The sequence below is a fragment of the Notamacropus eugenii genome, chromosome 6 (genome assembly GCF_028372415.1).
Source record: "Notamacropus eugenii isolate mMacEug1 chromosome 6, mMacEug1.pri_v2, whole genome shotgun sequence".
NCBI classification, from domain to species: Eukaryota; Metazoa; Chordata; class Mammalia; order Diprotodontia; family Macropodidae; genus Notamacropus; species Notamacropus eugenii.
In genome coordinates, this window is record NC_092877.1 from 199,991,250 (window position 1) to 200,011,346 (window position 20,097).

Consider the following 20,097-nt stretch of genomic DNA (forward strand, 5'->3'; position numbering starts at 1 on the left):
TTCAGTGTGTCTAGTTCAAGAAGCTGTGACAGAGGTCCAGGATTGAGTGTGGGAAGGAGAAAAGAAAAAAAGGAAAAGAGAAGGGGAAGAAATGGCAAGCCAGGATCTAGCCGTGATGTCCTGTTTATGAGATTGCTTTACTGAAGGGCAGCACTTTCAGAACTGCCCAAGGTTTCAATGTTTGCCCAGTTTGCATGCCAAGTTGAAACAACACTTTCTACAATGCCCTTCAGTTCTCATGCTGACACCCTTCTGTGAGTGCCCTTTAACTGTAGACGCTAAATGTGAAAGCACCAGAATGGCTCCAGGATAGCTGAATAGGAAGATTGGGCAGGAAGGGGGAGGAGAGGCTGTAGCTTTGGGAAATAGTGGTTAGACTGCCTACTTTCTGGTTTAATTCCTTATTACATACTTTGCATTCTGCTTTAAGTAAATGTCTTTTGCCTTACTACGATGTTGCGTGATTCATTTTAGCCTGACTAGAGGAGATACAGTAGAAATGAGGATTTTTGAGTTATGGATCAATATAAATACTCCTTGAGTACAGTGTATCTATGAGAATAACTAAAGAGCATCACATTGGGGTCTTTGTTGCTACATACACACACATACAGTGGATTCTAAACTTCTTTAGGGTAAAAACTACCTCAAGAATCTTTATATGTCCACTCAACATCTAGTAAAGTAGGGAGTTTCTCTGTCTCTCAAGGAGCTCACATTATAATGGGAGAGGATGAAATGGAGGTAATGATCATTGCTTTTCTCAAGTTCCTTGTTTCTAAAAACAGAATTATAGAATCAGAGACTCTTAGACTTAGAAGAAACCTTAGAAGCCACCTAGTCTAATCTCTTTTTTTAACATATATTTTGTTTTCCTCCAATTATACATTAAAACATTTTAAACATTTTTTTAAGTTTTGAATTCCAAATTCTATCCCTTTGATTCTCCCTCCCTGAGACAGTAAGCAATCAGATATAGGTTATACACATTTAATCATGTAAAACATTTCCCTATTAGTCACTGTGTACAAGAAGACTTGAATAAAGAAAAAGAATGAAACAAAGAAAAGTGAAAAACAGTATGCTTTAGTCTGTATTCAAACAATACCAGCCCTTTCTATGGAGGTAGATAGTATGGTTCTTAATCCTTTGGGATTTTTTAGATCATTGCATTGCTGAGAATAGCTAAGTCATTCGCAGTTCTTCAATGTACAATATTGTTGTTACTGTGTACAATGTTCTCCAGGTTCTGCTCACTTCACTTTGCACCAGTTTATGTAAGTTTTTACAGGCTTTTCTAAAACCACTCTGCTTGTCATTTCTTGTAGCACAATAATATTCCATCATAAAGATGTACCACAGCTTGTTTAACCATTCTCCAATTGATAGGCATCCTCTCAACTTCCAATTCTTAGCCACCGTGAAAAGAGCAGCTATAAATATTTTTGTACAAATGGGTCCTTTCCCTCCCTTTTTGTTGGTATCTTTGGGATATCAACCTAGTAGTAGCATTGAAGGATGAAAGGGTAAGGAGTTTTATAGCCCTATGGGCATAGCTCTGAATGGCTCTTCCCAATGGTTAGATTCATTCCCAATTGCATGTGGATAATCACAGCAAGTGTCATGTACTGAGGAATTACAAAAAGCACTACCTACTGAAGTACTGACTTACATGACCAAAAGTCATAGATTTCTGAGGGGAAAGAAGAAGAAGCTCATTGGTATGCTGATACTTTTCATGAATTTTGAAAAGAGTAATTATATGTTTTCTTTGACCTGAAAATGAACTTTTTCTTATTTGAGTTTTGTGAATGGTGTACATGCAAGGGGCATTTATGACATTAACATGAAATGTATCTTATAATGAAGTTTCTAGATTATTTTGGCATGGACAATGAGAAGTCAGAAATCCTGCTAAATGTACACAGATCCTTCATGCCTCTGACATAAAGATTTCAAAACCTAACTAAAATAATACCAAAAAAGGAGCACTGGGTAGAATAACATCTCTTTAGGATGGTTTAGAAGTAGTTTTTCATGAAAACTGAGAAACAAGTTAGGTAGCAGCTTCCAGACTCTGAGATCTGTCATTATCATTATTGTTTTAATTATCAATGATTTGTATAACACATTCAGATTTCATTAAGTTTCCAACAATGGTATAACAAAGACCTGAGTCTGAATTCCACTTATGATACCAACTAGCTATATGACCATGTCAGGATCCAAGACCATTCCTCTTTTTATACTCCTCTCTTTTTACTATTAGGAGACACTCTGTTTTCCAGAGCTAAGGCCTAGCTAGCAAGCCATATCCTGAGCATGGCATAACCCTCTGGATCAACTCTGTTGCAACTAAATCGTTGGTCCCTGAGCTTGGCAAGCACCAAAAGACCCAGACATGAAGACCCGCTATGAATGGACTTTTTGTCACTAGACAATCTTGCCTCACTGTTGCTAATGTATCTCACCACTGTAACAACACTGTTTGATTCTTTATCTAGCCACAAATATATAAATCCTGGTTTAGCCCCACTGGTTCCAGTCTCCTACCAGAGGAGTCCCTGACGTGTCTAATTTCTCTCCCTCAATGAAATAAAGACAGCTTTTTGCTTTTAATCTGCATGAGCTCTTTGGTATTCTTGGAGTTAACATTAGTTGCAAAACCTCTGTGACTCTTTGGTTATTTGTTACCAGAGCTGACAACCACAATAATATAAGGCATAATATGATAAAGGAGAGAGAAAATGTTATGAAAATTCAGAGGAAAATGCCTGGCACCACGTAGATCTTAATAAATGCTTGTTCCATTCCTTTCCGTTCCCTATGAGCAAGTCATTTTCATTCTTTAAGGAGTGTCTTCTATTTCTGTATTCCAGCATTTAATTACTTAGGTACTATTTACCCTACCCATACCATTCAGGATTTTATACACTTCAATCATATGCCCTTTTAGTCTTCAATTAACACTCTAAAGAGACCTAAAGAGTTCTGATAGTCCCAAGAGTTCATTGTCTTTAATCACTTAAATTGCCTTTCTATGGACTTTATCAGTTGTATTATAAAGAAAAGTTCTTTAAGTCGACAGCATAAGTATGTTCATAGGTTCTACATTTAGCCAAACAACACCTACTTATAATCCAATAAAACATTTTCTATAAAATACTTTAAAATACCTTAAGGGAAACATTCTGACATTACTTCCTCTATACTTATACACATTTTTGAAGTCACTTTCACCACAAAACAAATGATGGATCTGCATTCATGTCTGCATGTAAATTTGTTTTATTTCTTATAACTATGACTGGAGTAATGATTCTTGAAATGTCTCTCACAACAAACTTGATTGACAGCTCTCTAAGTGCTGTGTCTTTTGTAGAGAACAAAATTGACAGCCCTTAGGTAAAAAGCACGTGTAGCCTGAGTGACATTATTTTGTCCATGTAGAAAAAAGTGAACTACAAAGGAAAATTTGTTCTAATTATTGCTTTTTAAAATTCAACTAATACACTGGGTAAATGTATGAATATTGTAAGACAGATTTACTTGCGGGGAAATAATTAATTCAGGGTATACTCAAAAATGTTGGGGTGCCACCTGAAATGATGAGGAGTAGACACCTGGATTCTATTATCCTGAAAGAATTCACTCAGATAGTCTTCAACTTAAAGAAAGTCATTTATTGGGGTAATGCACCCAAGCGGGTTTGTTCCCACGTGTGAGAAAGAGAATAGGCAGCCAGCCCTACTTCCTTAAGGAAGCAGAGTGGTCCCGGAGGCAAAGACAGTTATTGGGATTAGGTATCTGGTTTAAATACAATTTTATGGAATGGAGGAAAAGGGACCAGAAAATGGGAGGAGGGGATATTAGGTCAAGGAAAATAGGAAAGGACGATGGAGAGGACTACTCCAGGATGTCAAGTAGTCCATATAGAGAAGAGTCTTCAGGTTAATTGGTGGTGCTTTGTGAAAGCAAAAAGGTAAGTCCATGATGGGGCTTCAATGCACAGTTTTCTTTGATCACTTTTCTGGCCAGCCACATTCTGCATCATCTTCATGTCACATCTCACATCTTGCATCCTGCTTGCTCTGTCTGCCTCACCTCGTCAATATGATAGGCAAATTTTTTACTAATGCAGAAGATTAGGACTGAATGACTATGCCAGTAATATAGCTCTACTACAAAATATCTGAAATACCTCAATGAAGCATAATATACCTATTACTCCAATATTACATGAATATTGTTCATTTAGCAAGGTTTAGTCTACACAACAGAGAATTGACTTTACCAAATTTTAAGGTTATTCCAATTCAATTTAACTTTGTTGTTTTCCTTGTGTGGGTTAGACTATGAAAGGAAAAAAAAGTTCCTGAATAAAATACAGACAAAGGAAGACCTCTTTTTCAGAAACTATTTGGCTTTATTTTGCATATAAGTTCATAGTCTATGTGAATATTTGATCTGCATATGGATCTTTCATTGTTGATTTTATAATGAAAATGTAATAAAACTCCTACAAAGTCACATCTCCTTATCAAAATGCCTTCTATTACAGTTTTCCAATCTCAGATAAACTGCTAACTCTAATCCTTCTTAAGGAATCCAGGGTCTAAATGATACTGATTACAATGTTTTTCACATGAGATACTCAACAAATGTATCACCAACTATTGTTGCTGGAGAAGTTCACACTACAGACCATGTGAGAGAGATATTGGCTGGGTCTTTAAGTATTGCTGCTAAGAAGTATGATAGAAAAGTACAAAAGTATAGAGCTGTTCAAAGTTCATGGATAGGTAGCCCATTTACCCAGGAGAACAATTATGTTCTGACTTGAATTTATGTCTTTGGGGGTAGATGAAAGTAGGGAAGTAGGAAGGGAAAGAAGAAAGGTCATTCTAGACCAAAATTACAGGATTCAGCTCGGGCTGTAAAAGTTGGGAGATGGGTGTAGACTTCTAAACCCTTTTAAAATATTTATTACACTTATTGATTCTATGATCTTATCTTCTTCGCCAACCTGCTCCTTCTCCACTGTTTTGGTTGAATAGCCTCACCATTTACCAAATTTTCTCAGAGGTTATGATTTGTCAAATGTCACTCATTAGCAAATGGCAGAGTTGGGACTACAATTCAGATCTTTTTGATACTTAAGCTAATGCTCTATTACAATTCATCTGGGTATTCTTGACTGAAAGACCTCTAAGATTCTGGACATCTTATTAAACTGATCAAGGACTTGAGCTAAAATCTTTTGAATTCAAATCTAGTGATCTTTCAATTACATAGTAATTTTCCCCTTTCCTGAAGAAAGTTATCTAATTCTTAATGCTATTTTAACTAGAAAAGCTCTAGGACTTCAGAAAATGTAGAACAATGGAAAGAGTACTGGGTCAAATCCCAATTCTACAACTTACTATCTATGTGACCTTGGCCAAATCATTTATCTCTTTTGGATTTCAAATTCCTCAGAGGGACCTTCCTTTAGCAGGACCTCTAAGGTTCCTTCTAGCTTTAAATCTATAACCCAATGATTCTTTTCTAGGGTATCTACTTCAGCCTTATACAAGACTTCATTAGACGAGTATTTATTTTATGTGCATAATATGTTGCTCACAAGAATACAAAAATTATAAGATCCTCTATCTTTAGAATCTTACAATTCTCAGGAGGCAAGACATATGTATAATTACGCATGAATTAAATAACAATCCTGAAATGAAAGCTGTAAACATTTAAGTGTTATGAGTCTTTCAAGAAAGAAAAGATCAATGAAGCTGCAGTGACCACCCTGGGAAGTGGAACTTATAATAGTTCTGACGGAGGAGTAGAGTTTGAATGAGCAGAAACGGGGAAGGGTATTCCAGGTAGAAGAATAAGTACAAGCAGAGATTCATACAATTGCAAAAACTTCCAGGGACCTTAAAGATCAGTTAGCTTGAATCTGAGAGTAAGTGTGGCCATTTGTGGTAGGGAATAAAAGCTGGAAAGGTGGAGAGGTGGAGGGGTAGGAGAAGAATACTAAATAAAATTCCATATCCCTGTTCTCTCTATTCCTCTTCCTTCTCCCTGCCCCTTTCCCCCAAGTTTTCATGACTACTTTCAGGCTTTCTGATATAATGGAAAGGAATTTAGTCAGAAAATCTGAGTTCCAATTATGACTCTGCTATTTAAAACCTTGTGACCTGAGCCACGTTAATTGGCCTTTGTGAGCTTGGGTTTTGAATCTGTTAAATGAGGGCACTGGCCTAAATCATCCCTAAGGTCCCTTCCAATGCTAAATCCTATAATTTCCTCCCTGAAAAAATCAAGGTACCGGTAATAATCAAGTCACAGGAGAATTAATGATGCTCATGATTTACCATCAAGGGAGCTTTGGTGGTGATTTGGGACCTTCAGTAGCTTCTCTAGCCTTTCTGCCCCCACTCACCTCAACAACGTTACTACAGCTCTCCACTGATATTCAGTTGAATAGGGCAAAACTGCCAAACTGGAACCTCAGGCTCCAGGACTACAATCTCAGACAACAGATGCCTTATCACCAGGATCCAACTTGGACTATATATTCAGATACCAGTCTCTCAAGACCTCATCTATACATTAAACATAGAAAAAACAACACTGTAACCATAATCAATTGTGAAAGACTTCTCTATATAATCAAGACAATGCTCTGGGGGTCAAGTAAAGGAAAGAACTTAAATAAGTTCTCCCAAATTCCCCTCCAAATAACTGCTAAAAACCCCTCAAGCTGTATTCTGGATGGCAGAACCAACAAAAGATTGAGGTGAAACAATTTTCCAGCCTAGGGCAATTTAGGAGGTTGGCAGGAAAGGTCTGTCTCATAGGGGTGGTAATCAGACCTGGAGCCCAGCAGGCCTTGGAGGAAGTAGTGGTGGTAGCTTCTGGAACTGGCAACCCACAGAAGGGGGTCAGACAACTGGTCAGAAGGAGATTATAAGGGACCCTTTGCTGGCACTGACTGCAGAACTCTATCACATTGCCCATACACAGTTCTGGGTCGCGATCTCAGAGAGCACTAGCTCACTAGCACTTGCAGTCAGTCACAGGGATGTAGGGGCCCTTCACAGTTCCAAGTCAGAGAAGAGTACTGTGGTCATCCACAAACCAGGGCACAGGCCAGGAAAGCATTGATCACTCATCTCCTTAGATCACATCATCTTGAAAGAAACAAACCTACAGACCCCCGAAGCTATCTCTGAAAACATCAGAAAGAAAGGTCTGAAGTTTGAGACAGTGCTCCCTCAACCCCAGGAGCAAAGACCCCCTTTAACATAAAGTTATATGTCAAGAAATAGGCTGGAAAAGTGAGCAAAAATTAAAAAAAAAAAAAAACAATACTTGACTATAGAAAGTTACTATGACAGGGAAGATCAAAGACACAAACTGAAGAGGAAGATAACAAAGTCAAAACAGCTACATGCAAAGCATCAAAGAATATATATATATTGGTCACAACTTCCCCCTTCCAATTCCCCCCAAAAACTTCTTGGAAGAGTTCAAAAAGGATTTTAAAAATCAAATACTTTTGTTTTGCCTTTTCTTTCTCATGGTTTCTCCTATTCATTCTAATTCTTCATTACAACACGACTAACATGAAAATGTTAATAAGAATGTATATGTAGAGCCTTTATTAGATTGCATACCCTCTAGGATGGGGGGAAGGGAGAGAGGCGGAGAAAGTTTTAAACTCAAAAGCTTATGAAAGTGAATGTTGAAAACTAAAATTAAATAAATGAATTTTTAAAAACTCAAATAAGAGAGGTAGAGTAAAGATTGTGAAAAGAAATGGAAATGATACAAAAAATCATGAAAGAGGAATTAGCACCTTGGTAAAGGAGGCACAGGGAAACATTGAAAAAAACAGCACCTTAAAATCCAAAATGAACCAAGTGGTGGAAGGAGCACAAAGATTCACTGAAGAGAAGAAATCCTTGAAAAGCAGAATTGGTTGAATGGAAAAAAAGAGGTACAAAAGAGGTACAGGAATTCACTGAAGAGAAACACTCCCTAAAAAACAGAGTTGTTCCAGAAGAAAAAAGATGTACAAAAAAAGATCTCCTTAAAAAGCAGAGTTGTTCAAAGGGAAGGGGACTTAACAAAAGCTCAGGTTAGAAAATAATTGCCTAAAAATTAGAATTGGACAAGTGGAAGCTAATGACTCTGTGAGGCACCAAGAAACAACAGAACAAAAATCAACAGGATGACAAAATTGCAGAAAATGCGGACTATCTCATTGGGAAAAACAATGGACCTAGGAAAGAGATTCAGGAGAGAGAATTTGAGAATTATTGGGTTACCTTAAAGCCATGATCAACAAAAAGGAACCTCAACATCCTATTTCAAGGAAGGGTAAGGAAAACTGCCCTGATATCCTACAAGCAGTGGACTGAATGAGCGACCAGCGGTGATGGTGGACAATGTGCTGTGTGTGTTCTCCTTCGTTGCCAAAGAAGACCAGGCCATCAGAGACATGATGATGTGACTTGCACTTGACTTTGTTTTAACTGAGGGAGGGCTGTGCAGGTCACCAGCCTCACCTCTCCTCCAGAGCCATCTGGATCCAGTGACCAGATGTTCATCAGGATGACTGGAGATGACCCAGGATGAGGCAATTGGGGTTAAGTGACTTGCCCAAGGTCACACAGCTAGTGGGCAAGATCAGAACTCAGGTCCTCCAGACTCCTGCACCACCTACATCCTGGCATAGCTGAAGTCAAGAGCGTGGGCCTTGGTGGCAGAGAGGGCGGGATGATCAATAACCATTGCCTTTCTCGGCAATGCCAGGTGCGCAGGCGCTTAGTCACTGCATTCTGGTCCCACCATAGCCCAGAAAACGGACTTCGGTGGCAGCTAAGGGTCCTTAAGCCTTCCGCTCGGTAAAGACAGGGATGACCACCTGCGCTCCCCGCCTCGGTGGGCTCTGTGCAAGCAAGGTCCGCTAGACCCTAAACATGGGAGATGCTACAGAACGGGCTTCTGGACCGACCATAAAGAGGAAACCGTCCAAGACAGGAGGGCCTTCGAGGGCCAAGCACCAGCAGCGCCGTAGGAAGTACCAGGCTGGCCCGCACAGCCGCTGGGGTTCGGCTGCATTCCAAAGGGGAACATTCAACCCAATTCCAAAGCAACCCTAGGAACCCGGTACAGATCACGCGCCCCGCCCTTCCTCGCTACCCAACCAATCACCGACGGGCAGGAAAAAAAAGCTCCGCGGAGGGTTTACCAAGGAGCATGCGTGATTGCTAGACTTCTTTAGCGACGTTTGGGAACGCAAAAAAAAAAAAAAAAAAAAAAAACCAAAACCCCAGCGCTCATATTTAGCACCTGCGCAGTACTCCGGCCCCGCCCCTTTCTCCTCCCCTTCCCGCTGTAGACATGGCGGCTCACTGGGCGCCTTTCGCCGCAACGGTCGCTAGCTGTCTCTTTATCCGCGCTAGGAGTGGACTGGCCAGGAGCCGGATCGCCTGGAAAGCAGCAGCAACTGAGCAGCGAAGGGTAGCTGGGACCCAGGTAACGACCAGGAGGGACGGGGGGAAAGGAAGGGCAAGTCACGGGGACGTAGAGACAGGATACGGGCGTGAGGAAACCCGGACTCGACCCCCGGCTACTCCTCCTTCCTGCGCGCCGCGGCGCGTGAGGCGAGGCCCCGCCCCTTCCCGGGTAACCCCGCCCCCACCCCGCCTCGTGCTCTGGTAGCCGGAGGGAGGCGGGGTCAGTGCGCGTCTGTGTCTAGCGCGGTCTGGGTTTTCCACGTAGCTGGCCTCGTGTGTGGGCCCGCTGCGGTTCGAAGTCCTTCGGACCGAGGACTTACCGCGCTTCTTGTGGTTCTTTTTTCATCATCAGATTTCCCGTTTCCATTTTACAAGCATTTATTTTCTTTCCCTTTGAAATGTCCCCCTCGGGGGTGGGGGGAACTCTCTAATATCCTGCAGGTATACCCCCAAAAATAGAGAAATTGCTATTCTGTTAGTAGAACTGCGAAGTGGACCAGACGTTGTGCTTCGTACACGTGTCTTCCACTCACTCTGCCGTCTGGGGCATCTGATCAGTCTGTGATGTGCTCTGTCCGTCGTCCTTGGGAAGGATGTTGGGGGTGGGGAGAGGAGCTGGCACTGCTGGGCTTCCGGGCCGTGCCAGCTTCTCCCATGCCCCACCCTGGGGGGTCCCTCCATCGCGGGGTCTCCCTGCCTCAAGTCCATCCTCTCCTCTGCTGTCCCCAGCAGGAAGGTCCAGGGTAAAGCCCCACCTTTCAGGTCTGTACCTCTGCGTGTCCTCTGGGGGGCAGTGACACAGGCCTTGTGGTCTCTCTGCTTTCTGATTTCCCCAAGTCCCCGTTAAAGTCCCATTCCCAGCCCTCCCAGAGGCCATCCTCAGTTCATCACAGTTACGGGTATGTTGTCTCCCAGTTTGGGTTTTTGCTTCTCCTGTCTTTGTATTCTGTGTTTAGTACAGAGGCTGGCAATGATAGATGCTTGCCGAGGGATTGAGGAGGGTGAAAGGAGCTGAGATGGAGAGGACGGAGAAAAGGAAGGGGGCAGGTTGCACCCAGGCCTCCAGGAGCTGGAAATGGAGCTCTGGTTTCTCTTGGAAATGTAAACTCCTTCTTGAGGGTATGGACTGTTTTCTCTTGGAGGATCTGTGTCCGCAGGGCCTAGCACAGTGCCTGCCCACTGTTGGCACCTAGTAAATGCCTGTTTATTGGTTGGTGGTCTCCAGCTTCTTTTTGGACATTTGAAACTGCATGTTCAACAGTTCATCTTCTCCCCACACCCACACACCCCCATCTTGAACCTCTCCATTTCTGTCAAGGGCTCCACCATTCTTCCAGTCACCCAGGCTGGCAACCTTGGTGTTATCTTGGGTTTCTCGTTTTCCTTACCCTTGCATATCCAGTCCTTTGTCAAACCATACTCTCTTACCTCCACAACCTCTCACCTATCTGTTCCCTTTACTAGTCACATTGTCACTACTCTAGACAGTAACTTCCCAATTGGTCTCCTTATTTCAGTTCTCTCCCTGCTTCAATTAGTCTGTCATCCGTACATCTGCCAGAGTGAATTTCCTGATGTGCAGGTTTAAACATATTATTCTTCTAAGCAGTAAACTCCAGTGATTGACTTCAAGATCAGATGTGAATTCTTCCATTTTCCTTTTAAAGCGTTTCACAGCCCAACATCAGCCTCCCTTTGTAACAGTTATACATTACTCCTCTTTCTCATCCAGCCAGGCTGGCCTTCTTGCTGTTCCCCCAAAGGATTGCCTCATCTTCCATCTCTGTGCCTTTCACTGGCTATGTCCCATGCCTCAAATGCACACTAATCTTACTCCTGCTCCCTAGAATCTCCTTTTCTTTTAAAAATACAACTTAAATACCACCTTTACAGGCCTTTCCCAGAAAATTCTCTTCTATTTTGTGTGTATGCATGATGTTTGACACCATTAGAATAAGCTTATTGAGGGCAGGCACTTGCATTTTTGTCTTTGTATACCTAACACCGGGCGCAGTTTTTGATTTATAAGTTAATGCTTGTTAGTTGGTTCAGTGAATGAACAGGTTATGACATAAGAATGTAATGGACTGTTATTGCATGTGAAAAATTCAGGGAAACGTGTGAAGACTTGTATAAATAACAACAATAGCTTTCAGGTTTGCAAGGCCATTTACAAACATTGTCTCATTTTATCTCCACAATGACCGTACCGGATCAGAAAACTGAAGCAGGCAGAGGTTAAATGACTTACTTGTAATAACACAGTAAGTGTTTTAGACTGAAATTGAAGCTCCATTCTCCCCAACTCCAAATAAATATGTAAGCAGAACAATATGCGGAAGGATCACAGTAATGGAAAGAAAAATAGTAAAAGTTTTCAGAGCTTGAATTTCTTGACTCCATGAAGCATCCCTCCCTTCTCCCTCTGAAGAGGTGGTAGACTGTAGTTGTGTGTCATTTTGGTTACCTATGGGGAAAGTAGGTACTGGAAAATGCTTGTAATTTTTTTTAAAGCATCAATAAAAATTTTTTTATAAATGAACAGATCTCATAACAGGTGAGTGAAGCCTATTGCTTTTACAGTGAAAATAAGGACTATCTTCACCTTGGAGGAAGTAGATATAGCCTACTTGCTAACACTATTGGGCAAGCTGGAATTGGAATTCAATTTCTTCTACATTGGCTTCTCATGAAAGTTCTTAATCCACTATCAATAACGGCAGATGTCCTGTGGAGAGTCATTTAGTATATTAAAAAGCTGATTCTTTAAGGCATATAACTACCATGTTGCCACTCGTTTTTTTTTTTCCTTTTTCTTTTTGGAAGAGCTGTTTGACAGCTGGGTACATAATTGAAACCGTGATCCAAATACATCTCATCTCTCTGAAAGACTGACTGCTTTTAGAAGCGACTTGGCAGCTTCTGAACTTTTAGAAGAGAAACCGCATGTTTTTGTTGTGATAACATAATTTGTATTTGAAGAGACACTGGGCAATTTAGTGCCAGCCTTTCGTATATATAGGCTGTAAATTCCAAATGTGATTTGACCATATCACTTTTCTGTTCCTCTGTCTTCACACGTAGGAAGAGTGTCAGTACTAGTCTTCCTCACATCAGTCAACAAGCTTATTAAGTGCCAGGTACTTACTTGTAAATGCAGTTCTTTAGTCTAGAACATATGCTCTGTGTGGTTATCTTTTCTGTATATGTCTTGTCTTTTCAATTAGATTTTAAGTTCCTCAATGGCACGGGCTATGTCTCAGACCTCTGTCTGTTTTCAGTGTTTGGCAGAGTACTCTACACACAGGACCATAAATGTAGAGCCGGAAGTGACCCTAAGGGTTTTCTAGGTCATTGATGTCAAACAGAAACAGGGCCACTAAACTCCATATCCTTGTGGACTGCGTATTGACTTAGAAAATCACATATTAACATTATCTGTTCCCTTATATTTTTATTTTTTATCTTAAATATTTCCTAATCGCACTTTTAATCTGGTTTTGGCTGCACTGGGAAATCCAGGTCTTCTGATCCAGATCCAGTATTTTTTCCCCTGTGTCGTGTTGTTCAGTCATTCGCAGTTGTGTCCAACACTCCAGGACCCCATTTGGGATTTTCTTGGCAAAGGTACTGGAGTGGTTTGCTGTTTCCTCCTCCAGCTTATTTTACAAATGAGGACACTGAGGCAAACAGGGTTAAGTGACTTTCCCAGGGTTACACAACTAGTAACTGTCTAAAACTGGATTTGAACTCAGGAAGATGAGTCTTCCTACCTCCAGGCCTGGCACTCTATCTACTTCACTATCTAGCTATCTCTGCTTCCTATGCCATACTGCCACATAATAGATGTTCACATTTGTTTACATGATGAAGAGAAGCTAAACAATGTGCCTTTGAAGCAATATTTTTGAATTTATAGTTAGAATTTGGTTTGTGTATGTCAGTTTCTCCCCTTTTTTATTGGTATTTGGGGTTTTTAAGTATGCTATCTAACTGAAATGATTAACTCAATGTTTTGGTTGTTTTAGATTTTCTAAACATATGTTTATGTCATCTGTAAATGGAGATAAAAATTTTAACTTCTTCATTACCAGTGGTTATTCCTTTAATTTCCTTTTCATGACTTTCTACTTTCCTCTCACCTTCCTGTTTTACCCTTACCTGGGTACGCATTAGCTTGTCTTACATTTTCCTTAAAATACCGTCTGCAGAACTAAATACATTAAACTAGCTATCAGTGTTCTGTAAACTTTTTTGATCACACGCCCATATCAGTTTTAAAAAAATTGATCCCTAACATGTATATTTATTTATAAATTGCCGAGGGTCACATAGTATGTTTCAGAAGCTGGATTTGACCTCAGATTTTCCTGGCTTTGCAGTTAACTTACTATTTACTCTGCCCAATCACCTCTCAGCTGTACTAATGATGTATTATGTACGTTATAAAATATTCACAAAATAGAAATAACAAGTATGAGATAAAGTTGAAATAAATAGTATTTGAAAAATAATTTTATTAATGGTTTGAAAAACCTTTTTGTTCATTAAAATATAAATACTCATCAATATTAATTATATTTTAGTGAGAGCAACTTGATAGGGTGTCTCATGAATTTTGAAAATCTTGGGCTTAACGCTTGGTAATATAGTAATGCATTGCAGTGTGCTAAAAACCAAAGAATGAATGACAGTGCCACTACTAACCCCTCTGGGTTATGGAACTTCCATTCTTTCCTCACATACCATATTGACTGTCTGACCTTTGAACCAAGTGATGGGCTCAACTGTATATTAAATATTACTCAAGCTTAATTTTTTCAAAAAAATTACATTAGCATTGAACATTTATAACATTATTTGTAATGTATTTTTCCTAAATTCATCAGGTTCCCATCACAGTTTACTCATGGCCTATTAATCAGCAGTACTTGATTTCTTTTTTTTTTTTGAAATACAGTTATCAAAATATTTTTCTTTAAAAAACATTTAATTTATTTTCAGTTTTCAGCATTAACTTCCATAAGTTTTTAATTTTCTCCCTTCTTTCACTCCTCCCTCCCTAAGATGTCATGCAATCCAGTGTGGACTCTACACATACATTCCTATTAAACACATTTTCACATTAGTCATGTCGCATAGAAGAATTATAATGAATGGGAGAAACCATGAGAAAGAAAACAAAGGAGAAAAGAGTCTGCTTCATTCTGCAATTCAGCTCCATAGTTTTCTCCGGATGTGAATGGCATTTGCCATCATGAGTCCTTTGGAAAAGTTTTAGGTCCTTGCATTGCTGAGAAGGGTTAAGTCTATCAAAATCAATCCTCGAAGACTGTGACAATGTTATCCTGGTCAGTTCATGCCCAATTGATGGGCATCCCTTCAATTTCCAGTTCTTGGCCACCACAAAAAAGAGCTGCTAATATAAATATTTTTGCACTTGTGGATCCTTTTCCAATTTTTATGATCTCTTTGGGATACAGCACTAGAAGCGATATTGCAAGGTCAAAGGGTATATACATTTTTATAGCTGTTTGGGCATAATGTCAAATCAGCACCTGATTTCTTAAGCAAGTGCTGAGGGCTTGGACATAACTATTGGCAGGAAGGGAGCACATAGTATGGGACAGCATTCTACTTCCTTAAGAAAGTCAAGATAATAGATAATAGACATTAGTCAAGATATTGTTACTAGGACAGACTAAAGAATCAAAATGATAAGGTACTTTCATACCTTTGCAGAGGTGGGACTATGTGTATATAACACTGCTTATGTTGTCAGACATTTTTTGATATATTGTATTTTTTTTGGTGAGCTTAGATTCAAAGAAAGGAAAAAAATAACAAAAGGAAAACAAAGAAAATAAATAGCCTCACATTCTAATGGAGACAGTATGCACAAATAGGATGTATATACACACACATGTACACAAATATGTACATGTGTGTATGTGTGTATTTATCATATGTAGTCAATTGAAGATAGTCTCAGAGGAAAGGCATTAATGTTGAGGCACTTTGTAGGAGGTGGGACTTTAGCTGTGAGTTAAAGGAATTCAGAGAAAATGAGAGGCAGAGATGAGTTGGGAGATGGAGTGTTTTGTCCAGGGAAAGGCAAGGAGGCCTTTGTAACTGAATCTCAAGTATGTGGGGGAGTATGAGGGAGTGTAAGCAGACTGGAAAGAGAGGAAGATCATTGTGTTGTTGAGAAGGGCAAAGTCTATCAAAGTTTGTCATCCCAGTGTTGCTGCCGTTGTGTACAGTGGTCTAGTTCTGCTTACTTCACACAGCTTCAGTTCATGTAAGCCTTTCCAGGTTTTTCTAAAATCCGCCTGCTCATTATTTCTTATAGCACAATAGTATTCCATTACATTCATATCCCACAACTTGTTCAGCCATTCCCAATTGGGGATCCTCTCAATTTCCAATTAATTCTTTGCCACCACAAAAAGAGTTGCTATAAATATTCTTGTACATATCGGTCCTTTTCCCTTTTTTATTATCTCTTTAGGATACAGATCTAGTTGTGGTATTGCTGGATCTCAAAGTGTATGCACAGTTTTATAACCCTTTGGACATAATTCCAAATTGCTCTCCAGAATGGTTGTATCTGTTCACAACTCCACCAACAATACATTAGTGTTCCAAGTTTCCCACATCTTCTCCAGTTGTTTTGCTTTACAGCATTATAATCACTGTATATATTGTCATTCCATTTATATTTTATTTTTCATCAGTTCATACAAAATCTTCCCAAGTTTCTTTGAATTTTTCATTTTCATAGTTAAGAGTACAGTAATATTTCATTGCATTCTCTTACCACTATTTGTTCAGACATTCCCATCATTGTTTGACCATAAGACATGCTTCTATAAATATTTTGACATATAGGAAACTTTGTCTTTGCCTTCCCTGGAGTAAATGCCCAGTAATACTATTTCTGGGTCAAAGGGTATGAATACATTTTTTGCTTTACTAGTATAGTTCCAATTTTTTTTTTCCAAACTGGTTAGATAAAGTCACAACTCCACCATTAGTGTGTTGGTGTCCCTGTCTTTTCACACACTCCTCCAACATTGACTGTTTTCTCTTTTAAAAAAATAGTCTTTGCCAGTTGGAAAGGAGTGAGGAAAAAGTTCAGTTTTAATGTGCGTTCTCTGATGTGAAATTTGGAATGTTTTTTAATTATCTTATTTGTATTTCTTCTAAAAACTTTTTGTTATCATTTGTTATTATTCCTTTCCCTCTCTGATTAGCTTCTAAATCTATTCGGTGTCTGTTTTGTTTGTAGCTGGTTATTTATGTATTGTCTCCTCTATTGGAATGTAAGCTCCTTGAGGGCAGGTATTTTTTTTTTTTGTCATTGTTTGTATCCTGCCCCTTATCTAATGGGGAGTCTTTTCAAATGGAAGGCTACATACAAGCCAAGACCCAAGGGGAGGAGTATTGGTGCATGATTTTCTGTTTGCAGATGATTGTGCACTCAATGCAGCCTCTGAAGCTGAGATAAAACAAAGTATGGATCTATTCTCTGCTGCCTGCGCTAATTTTGTCCTAATAATCAACACCAGGAAAACACAGGGGCTCCATCAGCCACCATCACACCATCCATACGTGGAATCATCAGTTACAACAAATGGAGAAGTTTTGAATGCTGTGGATAAGTTCACTTACTTTGGTGTAATTTCCAGGAACGTACACATTGACAGTGAGGTTGACACACGCATTGCCAGAGCCATCTCAGTGTTTGGGAGGCTATGAAGAAAAGTTTGAGAGGGAAGAGGTATTAGACTGACTGCCAAAATGAAGGTCTACAGATCCATTGTGCTGACTTCATTGGTATATGTCTGGGAAACCGGGACAGTATACCATTGTCATGCTAGGAAATGGAATCCTACCCATTTAAATTTTAGTAGGAAGATTCTGAAGATCACCTTGCAGGATAAGGTAGCAGACACTGAGGTCTTTGCTCAAACTAAACTGCCAAGCATTCAAACTATGCTTCAGAGAGCTCTGATGGGCTGGCCATGTTGTTTGAATGCAAAATGCATGTTAGCCAAAAAGACTATTTTATGGAGAACTTGCATGGGGCAGGTGAGCACATGGTGGTCAGAAGAAGTGACACAAGGACACTCTCAAAGTCTCTCTCAAGAACTTTGGATTTGATTGTAGGACATGGGAAACACTTGCACAGAACTGCTGAGCATGGCGTGCCCACATCAGAAAAGGTGGTGTGTTCTGTAAGCAAAGCAGAAGTGAGACAGCACAAAGGAAACGTAGGATACACAAACTTGGAGTTACTACCCTAAATGTTCACATGGATTGTATGCCCAGTCTGTGGTAGAGCATTCCAAGGTCATATTGGTCAGCCATAGTCATACACATTGAAACTTCATTTTATCATGGTGATGTCATTTTGGTCCTCTTTGAGAGCGAAGGACAGCAGCCACTACTACCTGTTGGGGAGTGTTTCCTTGTATGTCTTGGGTTTGAGGCTTTTATCAGTTTGATACAAGGGTGGTTTCCCCACCCACCCAATTAATAATTTCTCTTCTTGTCCTTGGTACATTGATTTTATTCAAATGCTTAATTTTATCATTGAGATCTTGACTCTGAAATCAGAACGTAAGTTCAAATTCTTCTGATGATGGTTACTACCTGTGTGACTTTAGTTTTAAGTAAATTACTGAATCTCCGACGAGGGGGTTGGGTTTGAATGGCAAAAGATTTTCTCTTTAATCCTGAAGGTGATAGGAAGCCTCTCTAGTTTATTGAATGTATGTGGAAGGGAATTGCCATGATGAAATCTGCACTTTGGTGGCTGATGGAGGCTGGACTGGTATGGGGAAGAGATTTTTACTGTTGAAGTAGTCCATACCTGAATAAAGAGAGCTTGCACCTGGGTAGCAGAAGTATGAGAGGAAAGGAGGGTTTGTGTATTCAAGAGATACTTCAACTGGCCTTGTCCACTGCTTGGAAGGGGTTGGGGGTGGGGAGGCTGGAGGCGAAGGAGATAAAGTGAGGAGTCAAGAATGATACCTAGGCTGTAAGCTTGTGGGACTGGGGAAGTGGTGTAAATATGGTAATAGGAAAGTTTGAAAGAGGAGAGAGTTTGGGGAGAAAGATAAGGAATTAAGTTTTGAATGTGTTGAGTTTAAGATGTCCACCAGACATCCAGTTTAACATGTCTATTAGGCAGTTCCAGATAAGAGAGTGGAGTTCAGCAGAAAAGTTAGGGCTGGATAGGTAGATGTGAGAACCACAGATGGTAATTGAATCCATGGGAGCTGATGAGATCACTGAAGAGAATCTAAGCCCCTCTACCATCTACTGTTCCTGTCTTCCCTGGGGCCCCTCCCCTACTTTCCCCAAGTTTCTTATGTAGAATGAAACCTCAGAGTTGTTTGATGTCCATTTCTCTGACTTGGAGCAATTTTTCATACAGTTGTTAATAGTTTGTCATTCTTTACAGAACTATTTGTGACCACTTTATCCATTGGGTAATGACTCTTGGTCTACTTTCCTAGGACTTTTTGTTGAATAGGGAGGTTTCCCTAGTGAATTGTGATCTTGGGTTTATTAGACACAGGCTATTTATTAAATTTCTTCTAAATCTGGCTTCTCTTGACTGTTCCTATGATCTACTTATAACCAGTACCAAATAGTTTGAACGATTTACTGCTTTGTAATTTAGTTTGAGATTTGATTCTCTAGGCCTCCCTTCATTCTCATGTCTTTCGTTATTTCCTGTGAGATTTTAGACCTTTTGGTCTTTCAAATAAATATTTCTACATTTTTTTTTAAATTCTATAAAGTAATCACTTGGTACTTCAGTTTAGAACAGATTAATTCTACATATTGTTGGTCATCTTCTGTAAGCTAACTCCAAATCCAGGACTTTTTCCACTATACCATGCTTCATTTAATTAACCTCCATACAGCTGTGAAAAATGAGGCCCAAAGAGATTAAATCACTTGCGGAGTGTCACAGCTTATCTGTGACAGAACCATAACTAAAATCCAGGTATCTTGATTCCTAGTTCAGTGTTCTTTCTTCTACCTTCCTCCTTCTCCTTCAGTGATGTGGTTCACTTGCTTCTTTGGGGAAAGATCTGCTTTGTACCCTACCAGCACTAACAGCATCCTACAGTGGAAAAATTGACAGTTGTCCATTCTTAAGATGCCTGCCTCCAGCCAACCCAAGTCCATGTATCTGGGCACAGATAGATTCCTTTCATCAGAGCTGAGGGAATTAAAACAGCAAGTAGTAGTGGTGGAAATTGAGTTGGGACTCAGTTCTGGAGCTAGCTCAGTTTCCTTTCCATTCAATTATGGGTCTAGTTCAGTTTCTTTCTTGTGAGAAAACTTTAGTCCATAATGGGAATTTTGAGAAAGCTTTATTACATTGTTTGAACCTAGCCTTGCATGGCTGGGTAAGCTGGACCACCTCTACCTGCTGCTTAGAGCCCTTTTATTAAGGACCTAGAAACATACTCAGAGCTAAAGATTGATGCAAGGTATTTTCTCACAATTATACATCTCAGGCAACCCATATATCTTATTTGAAAACTGACCC

At 39.9% G+C, this 20,097-nt stretch overlaps 1 protein-coding gene and 1 long non-coding RNA gene across 3 annotated transcripts in view; one reads left to right on the forward strand and one right to left on the reverse strand.

Moving 5' to 3' along the window:
* The window catches only part of LOC140512584 (uncharacterized), a 62,231-nt gene extending 52,590 nt beyond the window's left edge, over positions 1-9,641 (reverse strand). The window contains exon 1 of one of the 2 annotated variants that reach the window (XR_011969845.1): positions 9,355-9,641. This is a non-coding gene — a long non-coding RNA (uncharacterized lncRNA). The remainder of the gene's footprint in view (positions 1-9,354) is intronic. The other variant, XR_011969846.1, reaches the window with a different exon arrangement.
* MRPS9 (mitochondrial ribosomal protein S9) overlaps positions 9,406-20,097 on the forward strand; it is a 93,744-nt gene continuing 83,052 nt past the window's right edge. The window contains exon 1 of the mRNA XM_072621745.1: positions 9,406-9,540. Within this exon, the coding sequence (XP_072477846.1) occupies positions 9,406-9,540 (135 nt within the window). The remainder of the gene's footprint in view (positions 9,541-20,097) is intronic.